This window comes from Otolemur garnettii, unplaced genomic scaffold, assembly GCF_000181295.1.
Source record: "Otolemur garnettii isolate 467f Iridium unplaced genomic scaffold, OtoGar3 scaffold00035, whole genome shotgun sequence".
NCBI classification, from domain to species: domain Eukaryota; kingdom Metazoa; phylum Chordata; class Mammalia; order Primates; family Galagidae; genus Otolemur; species Otolemur garnettii.
This window is the reverse complement of record NW_003852430.1, coordinates 6,634,829-6,645,364: the sequence shown is the minus strand read 5'-3', so window position 1 is coordinate 6,645,364 and position 10,536 is coordinate 6,634,829. Positions and strand designations below refer to the sequence as shown.

At 37.2% G+C, this 10,536-nt stretch overlaps 1 protein-coding gene across 2 annotated transcripts in view; it reads left to right on the top strand.

The window, feature by feature from the left end:
• The window catches only part of KHDRBS2 (KH RNA binding domain containing, signal transduction associated 2), a 540,650-nt gene extending 534,504 nt beyond the window's left edge, over window positions 1-6,146 (top strand). Inside the window, exon 9 of one of the 2 annotated variants that reach the window (XM_003789670.1) lies at window positions 5,020-6,146. In XM_003789670.1, coding sequence (XP_003789718.1) covers window positions 5,020-5,117 — 98 coding nt within the window. In that variant the 3' untranslated portion in view covers window positions 5,118-6,146. The remainder of the gene's footprint in view (window positions 1-5,019) is intronic. The other variant, XM_023513145.1, reaches the window with a different exon arrangement.
• Window positions 6,147-10,536: the final 4,390 nt, after the last annotated feature.

The following is a 10,536-nucleotide window of genomic DNA, read 5'->3' as shown; positions in this document are numbered from 1 at the left end:
TTTTTTTTTTTTTTAATGACATCCTAGACTATATTCCCAAGGTAGAAACAATTAACCAGGACTCCAACATTTGTAGGAAGTCTTAAAATATTTTAAATCTACTTGTCTGCTAAATACTTCTTTACCTAGAAACCCCAAGAGGATAGGTAAGTTCTAAGTCCACTCCTGGGCTTCTTTAAGTTCATATTTCAGAGAAACCCCCCACTAGGGACCTTACAATTTTTCTCTCCCTGTGTTTGGGTCTTTTCCATGCTCACGGTTCTGTGGTGGATGCAGGCTAGTATCCCTTCTCTCTCCAATACTTGCAGTAAAGAAATCCAACTGTTTACAGACGAAGAGTTTGACTGACCATACAAAGTTCAATGACATACTATATGGTGGGTGACATTGGAAAAACATTCATGGAATCAGGACACTCCAAGCCCAACTCAAAGAATAAAATTTCAAAGAGAAACTAGCTTGTATTATCACAATTGAAAATGTCTGACTCTATGCAAAGATTCTGACATTCATAAAGATACACAGGTAAATGAGGGAAATTTGGCACAAATAGAAATAAGTTCCCTGATTTCAATTCTCTATTCTCATGGAGGACATATAAACAGGGGAACTAAACCATGAATTAAGTCTGAATTAAATGTGAATGAGAGAATAAATCCTTAATTTCATCTCATGATAGTTAGAAATCTTAGAAATCTTGCTTCTTGGCTTTTTGTCTAAGAACAAGTATAGAAATCTTGGAAAATCTGAAACTCGCTTCTGCCGGTATAGGAATTCATGCTGACTGGTTTTTTCCTTCTGAGTTTCAGTTATTACAAACTAATAGTATTTCCCAGTGTCCTAGGCCTGAGAGAGGAGAAAAGACCATAGTGTTAATTCATTTATAGAGATTTATAAAGGAACATATTTTTACACAATGAAACTTTTTTTCTAAAGGGCTTCCACTGTGATTGTTTCCTTGAATTCAGTGCTGAACGCTTTTGCTACTTTCAGTACAAAGTCTGACTTTACAGCAGATGTATATGATTTTTAGTTATAGAGCTTTTAAAATAGAGGTCAAGGTCAAATTTCTTCACTTCAGTGGTGCTGGCTTTTCAGGATATCATTGGAAGCTCTTTCTATCTCGTAGTTCCCACATTTATTCCTTCATTCATCCTTTGTTCAGGCGGCCTTTCCTTACATTCCACCCTAATTAGACGCTGCATTTTTTCCAGGCACTGAGGATAGGACAGTGAACAGTGACCCTCTCTATTCCAGTGTCGGCTAACAGGCAATGAAGAGGTTTTGCTCATCAGTTAACTGCCCGAGAGCCTCAGAAAACCTCAAGGAAAGTCACCATGTCTGTATCAAAGTATCGCATGTACCAAGTCAATGAATTCTTATTAAACACTTAGTTTCTCTGTGATAAGTCCCCAGGATTAGGTCAGTTTAAAATTCTGAAAAATCTGAGAATGTGGCAGGCACTTGTACCACTGTGCATGGTTTTGCTAATTTGCAGAAACACTTAACCATGAACATTATAATCTGAGAAAAGACCAAGATTCTCATTTCCGGGGAAAACTTGAAACCTATGTTACCTATGCTCTTGAATCCCATAGAATGCAACTCAGACATCCCTAATACAGTGGGAGTAAAGAGTGGTACTTTTTTTGGTTATAAACCATAATAAATTGGTATATATTTTACCAGCAGAGAAAAAGAACATTGGTATATTCTTGATTATCTCATAGACATGGTATAAACATTGATTTTACGTAAGATTAAGTAGGAGCTTTCAATCTTGCAAGCTAAGTCTCTTTTCCCTGCTAGTACCCCCAAAGACAATCTTATTTAATTCCAATCAAGTAAATATATGGAATTCTTCTCTTAATGTTCTGTATTGAGAAATTAAGGCAGGGTGGGGGTGAATTCCTGTCCTCAAGAGAGCATATCAGAAAAAGCCACATCTATGTTCTCTCACCAAAAGTGACAGCTTGGTATAGAACAGGGGTCTGTACGGCGTTTCTGTAAGAAGCCCAGAATACAAATATTTTAGCGTTTGGGGGCAATGTAATCACCATCACCATTTCTCAATTCTACTTCTGCAGCATGAAAGCAGCCATGAACAATATGTAAATAAATAAGCATGCCTGTGTTCTAAACCTCAGTCTTCAAAACAGGTAGCTGGCCAGAGTTTTCTCACAGCCCCGATTTCTTCACCTCTGATCCAGGTATATTTCTCTTCTGAGGATAGTAACATTTTCATATTTATTTACTTTCTCATGCCTTTTTTATCTCCTATCACATACTGAAATAAACATAAGCATGCCCCTTAGATAGGGAAAGAGATATATTGTTTTATTTATGATTAGGCACTATTGGTAAAAATGATCTCCTAATGAGGCTATACTCAGGAACCCAAATTTTTATCCATTTAAGAACTATTTTTCCAACACTGATAAGCTTTTAATAATTTCTCTACATTGTGGACTGTTTTCATTTGCTTTATGTCATAGTGAGTATAAGTTTAAAATTTCTTATTCCTTTTTGGTAATCTTTATGAACTAGTATTTTTGTTTTTATTTTATTTTATTATTTCAGATTAATGTGAGGGTACAAACAACTAAGCTAGAACACTTACATTTGTTAGGTAGAGTCCCTACCTAACCCTAGTTGTGTTCCATGCCCAAGAGGTATGCCATATACCCTTACATTGTGCCCATTAAATGGGAGCACACCAATCCCCTCCTCTCCTCCCCATCATTCCTCCTCCCTCCAACTTGAATTCAATTGAGTTTTTCTCTTATGTGGGCATGGATTAGATCTTCTACTGGCTTCATATTGATCATCATGTGGGCATGTATTGTACTAGCTTTTCCATTCTTGTGATACTTTACTAAGGAAAATGTGCTTCAGCTCCATCCAAGTTAATACGAAAGATCAAAAGTCTTTTTGTGGTTGAATAGTATTAGTTTGTATCAGTTGGGAATCCCACCAGTGGTATAAAAGTCTTTCCCTCTCAAGTAGGCTTCATCCCAAGGATGCAAAGCTGGTTTAATGCACACAAATCCAGAAATGTAATCCACCATATCAATAGAAGCAGAAACAAACACCATATGATCCTCGCAATAGATGCAGAAAAAGCAATTGACAAAATTCAGCCTCACTTTCTAACAAGAACGCTTAAGCATATAGGCTTCGGTGGCACATTTCTTCAATTGATTGATTCAAGCCATCTGTGACAAACCCACAGCTAATATCATACTGAATGGAGTAAAATGGAAAGCTTTCCCACTTAGAACAGGAAGCAGACAAGGATGTCCTCTCTCACCCCTACTATTTAACATAGTTCTAGAAGTTCTGGGCAATGCTATCAGGCAAGAGAAGGATATAAATGGAGGCAGGGAAGGTCAAACTCTTGCTCTTTGCTGACGATATGATCTTATACTTAAAGAGCCCCAGAGACTCAACCGTAAGACTCCTGGAAGTAAGCAAGAAATTCAGTAATGTCTCAGGGTATAAAATCAATGTCCATAAATCAGTAACCTTTGTATATGCCAAAAATGCCAAGTTGAGAAGCTAATCAAAGACACAATTCGGTTCATAATAGCCTCAAAGAAAATGAAATACCTAAGAATATACCTAACAAAGGAAGTGGAGGACCTCTACAAAGAGAATTATGAAACTCTAAGAAAAGAAATAGCAGAATACATTAACAATAGAAGAACATGCCACGCTCTTGACTGGGAAGAATCAGCATTGTTAAAATATCTGTACTAACCACAGCAGTCTACAGATTCAATGCAATCTCCATTAAAATATTCTTAAGATCACTTAAAATATAATTCTTAAGATCACTTGAACTATCCAGGGGCAAATGCCCTACATCTGCAATGAGTTCTGATTTAACATTTTCATGACTGCTGCCTCTTGTCTCAGCTGTCAATGTCACTGGGTCTCTTTCTAGTAACCTCCTTCCTTATGTCCATACTTCCTCTTACTGTTGATCTAGGCATGAAATCTGCTTTCCATGAGGAATTAAGTTTGATTAAAAGACAAAGATAATCTGGTTTCCAGAATCACATAAAATATCATCATAAACCCACTATTAAGTTTCTTTAAAGATGGAACTTACATATTTCCCCTGTGGACCTAGACTTTACAAATAGCTATTTTCTACAGTACTTAAAAGCTTGGTTGCTTGTTTCTTGTTTTTGTTTTTTGGTTAGGTTCAAAAATGTTTACGATAATAGAATTCTGATTAACAGCAAATGAGGGGTCTTCCTAGCATCATAATGTACTAATGCCTCTTTGAGTGGTTTATTTGGAAAAACCAGATTTTTTTTCTTCCCTGAGTTTACTGCTTAAAATTTTCCCTAGTCCATCCGGCTTGCCTCTCATTAACTTTTTCTTGTACAGTTTAACACAATAGATCTTAACTCTGGACTCCATAACAGTCATCTGAGGAGCATTTGAAAACTATCAAGCCCTAGATCCCACATGAGGAATTTTGTAATCATTTGTTTTGGGGAATAGAAAAGAGATATTAGTTATTTTGGGTTTTCTTTGTTTAAAATTCCCAGGTGATTCTCAATTTCATCCATGACTAAGAACCACTGATCTACTACATCTAAATCTTTTAAGAGTATATCCAAATCTTTTAGAAGTCTGTACAAGAAGATGAAATGAGGAATGGTTTACATTGGCACTATTCTATTTTGTGGTATTGAAATCCAACACATAAAAAGGTGTGTTTATCTAAAAACTTTAACTTTCTCTTTTTTGAAAAATATTCTGAAAGTTTACAGTTTACCTACAAGAGACTACATACATAGATATGATAGATAGATAGGTACATACGTACATACACACACACACACAGGCACATATATACACACACTTTTAGATGAATAATAACAGTGTAGTTTTCAGGGTGGAGATCTTTCGTTGTCTTTTTCTCGGTCGACTATTGTGCCTTAAATGATTGTTTTTAATAACTGTACCATCATATACATGTTACTATCTTTCTCTTGTTCGTAGCACCAGAAGAATGGGCCACAACCCGCTCTAGCTTGAAGGCGCCGCCACCGAGGTCAGCCAGAGGGGGATACAGGGAACACCCCTATGGTAGATATTGAAGGTCCTGCTCACCTGTGACCTCACCTCAAAGACAATTCATAGCCTGTGGTCTCCACATAAACAGCAACAAGACAAGTAATAGTCCTTTTTTTGTTTGTGTTTTTCTATTCTAGGCATAACTGCTCATGATCACTTCCGTATATTTCTTGTATTTCCCTCTATGCTGTTGGCGTGACATTGATACTAGTATTATTTTACAAAACGGACTGAAAAAGAAAGACATTGGCAAGCATAGTCTGTAGACTTCTCAGTAGGATGATATTCTCTTGGTTGTTTTTCATTGTTGTGTGTAATCTTTTTTATTTATTTTTTCTTTTCTTTCCACTTTCTTTTTTCTTTTCTTTAAGAAAGAGCATGAATCTGTTAACAGATTTGGAGTCTCAACCAACTAGCAGACACGTTGTTTAGGGTTGCTAAAAGACTGTAATATGATTTTTGAACTAGCTGATAACAAAGTTGTAGATAAGATGTTTTAACCTGTCTTTTAATATCTGTTAGTTAGATGAAGATGTTCGATATTAAGTTTGTAAATTTAATTTTAAATGCTGTTTTAATGGGGTTGAAAACAAGCAGCTACTGTATGTATGTAGCTAACTGAATTTGTTCAGTGTTTTAACCTGTATTTGTTAAAAAAGGAAAAAAAAAACACACATAAAGTTCCATGTGTAAGCTTCTCTAAATAGGAAACCACAATTTGTCAAATATGTTTGCCATAATTTGTCAATAAAGCTGAAAACTTTTGTAAAAACTAAATTTGGAATTACTTGTTTTCTAGCTTTAAATGCTTGCTTTATTTCTTCTTCAAGAGATGCCTAAAATGTTTTCTATTTAAAAATTACAAAAATGGACCCAAGCCTGTTTTAAGATATTTGTGTAATACTTAAAAAATGTATTAATAACTTATGGTTGTTAAATAATTTAAAAGTTAACAAACTAAACTGTTACATGAATCATGGTTAGTAAGCACTAATGTGTAACTTGTTAATGGAAAAAACTGGATTTAGAATAATAAATGGATTTTAAACTATCCTCTAAGCTTTATCTTGCTAAACACAAATTCTGATTGACTTGTTTGCATTAGCCTGTCTCTCGTGAGAAAGAGTAACGGAGTATAAAGAGGTAAGATTACCACTTACCACTGTCTAAATGCCTAGTTCTTCAGCCTTTGAGTTCCCCCGCACATTAAATACGCCATCCGACATGTAAGCATCGCGTAGCTTCACTTGATTGTTTTCACTCAAAGGAGTGCGTGGACTTCATTTGCGTAGTTGATAACAATTTGTTTTGACAAACAAATCATCAGTGTCACTGGCCAGTTGTTGCTATTCAACCTCAAAAACTTTATTTGTAATTTTCAGTGCTAAATATCACCGCCCTTGAAGGCACTTTAGAGGGCTGATATTTCTTTTGAGACTATCAGACTTGATGGCTGATGATTATTAAGGAAATATGTCGCAGGACTCAAAGGATGACTAAACGTTAAACAGGTAACACTAATAGTAACTCTGTAATTTTGCCTATGCAACAGTAATGTTAAATATTCTCAGTTATTTAGTTCCTGATAGTTAAAAAAGTAAACCTACAAAAACATAACAAATAGGTCTATAGGCTATTAAAACAACTAATTAACATTAACTAGAGGCACCAAAATTATTTTACAATATATAACCCTCAAGGCAATAAACAGAACTAAAATTAACAATAATAGTAATGCAACTCTTGCTAACATCAAACGTAAGCTAAATTTTGATGGAAAACAAACAAACAAACAAAAAGCGAAAGACTTGATGGTAGGGATGAATGCCGAAACTGTTAATCTTTTAAATACAGTTTTTTTGTTTATGGTGGCTTTTTGTCGATGTGATTGGTTTACTTTTTTGCTGCTAACCAGCGTAGGCATATTGCTGTTCAGTTTTGCAGCTGGAGTTGCATGCTAATAGTTTGATGAAGTGTGTGTCTGTCCTCAGTTAAAATTGTAAATATTTGCCTTAGACAAAATGCTGTGGAGTTATATTTAATTTTCTTTGTTCTATTCTTTCTCACTATTTCAGGTGCCCACAGGCAAAGAATACTTATTGAATAGCAGATGTGATGAGCTAAGGATAGAGGTAAGCTTATTATTATTATTATTATTATTTTTGGTCTTCTTTGAAATAACTTTCATCCACATGAACATATGATAAAACATAAAGCCAGAGCAGTGAGCAGAAGCTCCTAAGCCATTTGTTGAACGACCAAAAAGGCTTAGATTGTTGTCAAGGAACTGAGCTATTTTTGCCTTCTTTGAATAAAGTGGTAGGATGTGGTATTTACCTGGTGAGCTTTTCTTGGTTTAGTTGGAAGCTTCTCAAATGAAATGTGAATTCGCAGTTAATCTTCAGCTCTTTTCTTTGCTATGAACTACTATACACTACCTCTTGTAAACTGTACAAAGAAAGAGTATTAAAACTTACTCTACACATATAAGGAGCTCTCACAGTCACTGGCTAAGAGAAAGGGAAGGGAAAGCTAGTTTGTGTCTATTCTGCTGCCAGGTCTGTCAATGAGACTCAAATAACCTAAATGAACACTGTCATTATTTCCCCCAGTTAGCCCACTGGTGTGATCAATAAATATTTTGTTTCTCATCTGCCCTTCTATTTGATTTAGCAAATAGCTGCGGAGTAAAACCACTATGGGACATTGAGACTTGATGTGGGTTCGCGAGGAGTCGAAACTTTAGCCAGCAAACTTCAGACTGAGAACAGTGCAAGGACAGCTGTGAAATCCACAGGCTGAGCGGCTGCTCAGAGAGTTGAAATGACCTGGTGCAATGCGTGAAGCAGGGGGAAAGCGCCAAGCTTTCTCTTTCTGGTTTTGGCCCTGTTTTTGCTACACAAATATCCATAATACAGGTTAGTTTTAAAGAAGCACCATAGGGGAAGGATGAGGGAGCCTGGAGAGTCTTTACGATGACGGACGGCAGTGTCAGAGACTGCAGAAGCCAGGAGGTGGACTGCAGGTGGACGGGGATGAAAGGAACAGAGCACCTCCTGGTGAAAGGAACAGGCTGTCTCAATTCACAAAGCTAAAAAATTCAATAAGTAAGAGGAAAACAAAAGCTCAGAGGGCCCCAGGGCCAGATCTGGGAAGGCTTAGAGCAAGAGCAAAGCCTGGAAATGCCAGTTCAAGTCAGATTCAGGTTCTGAACTAAGTACTGTGTTGAATGGCTCAGGTTTTACCAGGAAAAGCAGGAAGAAGCCGCCCTCGGTTTGAAGGCAGGAAGGAGAGTTATTCCTACGGAAACTATTCAATGAAACCAAAGTAAACCTCACATCCAGTCAATTTTATAATTACTATTTTATCTGCCTCCTCTTCAGAAATACAATTCAAAGCACTAAAATAATTATTTAACAATGATGTGTGTGCTTCAATTAAAATTCCTTTATCTGTGGAATCAAGTTCAAAAATGAGAGAAATTCTGAAATTGTATCTATCTGAAACATTCCTTATCTAATTTGACAATTAAAAAATGTTACTACTTTGATAAAGCAAAGGGGAGAGCAAATCTCAAATCCAGATTTCCTGTTCACCACTCTCCTTCATCCTTTTCAAACCGTGGGCTTGATCTGACAAAGCAGGGGACACAGACCCAGACCCAGCCTCAGGTTGGAACTGTGGGGCTACCGTCATCCCCACGATGTTTGGTTCACTGCTCTGGTTTTATAACCCTGTGACTCTCTCACCATTCAGCCTAGATCTTTGCAGGCACTAACTCAAGCAGGGTCAGCACCGAAGAAACACCAGCGCTGAACAAGAGAAGAGAACATTGTTTTTCAGCCCCCAAAACAGTGTTTGCAAGAAAGGGGATTTCGAGACAAAAGCCTGCATTTTTGAGTGACGTGAGAATGGTGGACTTTGATCATAAATTGTAAGTGTTAAACAGTAGATTTAAAAGACTCGCATCTACCTGCCTGCATGATCTAGAAGATAAAGGTTGTCTGGATTGAGAAGAGCGCTCAAGAGCCAACGATAGCTAAGATATTAGTGTGGCCTTGGATGTGGGTTCCATACACCGTGTGGATAGGTTTGGAACACGAGGAGGACCTTTTATCTCAATGGAGCCTGGGAGGCAGCAAACCTCAGAGTTCCCCACACCAGTGTGTGCCAGTCACAGTCCTCCAGAAGTGGCTAGAGAATGTTTCCCACATTGGCAAGAATAAAGCAATATGGCAGAGAGAAACACACGCAGGATCACTCCACAGGAAGGTAAGGAGGCCGCAGTACTTCCTGTGTCCACCAATGCCAGCCTGGATGCACGTCGAATCAGCAGACTTGACAACACGGAAAGGTAAGAAGACCAGCCCTTCCCTGCCACTGCCACCTCTGGGTCCTAGATTCAACCCAGGAAAAAGACAGGGGCTAAAAATAAACAGGGGGCTGACGCTTCGGTGTTGACAGAGGAATTCTTGACCAAAATTAATTTGCATCGGCTGAGATTACTTTTGTCCAACTAGCAGAATGGAGACTTGAGTTTGAAATCAGTTAATTATATAATACATAGCAAAGTTATTTACAGGCAAGCCATAACCTGCCTGTCTCTTAAAATAATCAAAAATGAATATATTCTAGTTTCAGCAACAGAGAATGATAATTTCCTTATATTAGTGGCCTCTTGGTGGTAGAAGACGCCTTCTACTGTCAGAATCAGGAAACAATGCGGGTTCCACGTGGGTCACAGTAACAGCCTCCCAGCCGGCCCACGGGTCCTGTGTCCGTTGCTGACCTCCTGCAAGTGATACAAACTTGCATGGCAAATTAAGGGTCTACATGACAGTGCAGTTTATCTAAGTGCATTTTGAAGTTATCTCTATGCGTGCTCCACACATATTTTCAGATATTACCGTGACCTTTGGTACACAGACGATCCTACAACTGGGAACTCACTAAAACACCAAAGTTAGCTAGTGTGGGCTCTAAACAAAGCATTTCAAATACGAATGATTAAACTGATAAGTAAGAAAGTCTTCACACTTGCTATTATTTTTCCAATAAGAAGTGTAACTCGTTAAAGTTGATTAATGGATACAAATATATGCTTAGAAGAAATAAACCGTAGTGTCTGATACATCTATAGGATGACTGTAGTTTACAATAATCTATTATGCCTTTTAAAATAGCGGGAAAAGAATAACTCAAGTGTTTCTGACGAAAAGAAAAGACAAATATTTAAGATAATAGATATCCTGGTTACACGGACTTTTACAAATTATATGAATGTACTAAATTACTGCATGCACCTTGAAAATATGTTACAAATATGTAACTCTTTGACTGTAGCAGTATCTCTCTATTGCTAGTTCTCTGGCTTCATGTAGTAGATGGTGTGGGCTTATTTTGTTTTGTTTCTAAAGGGAATAGAGAATAGGGATGAATAAT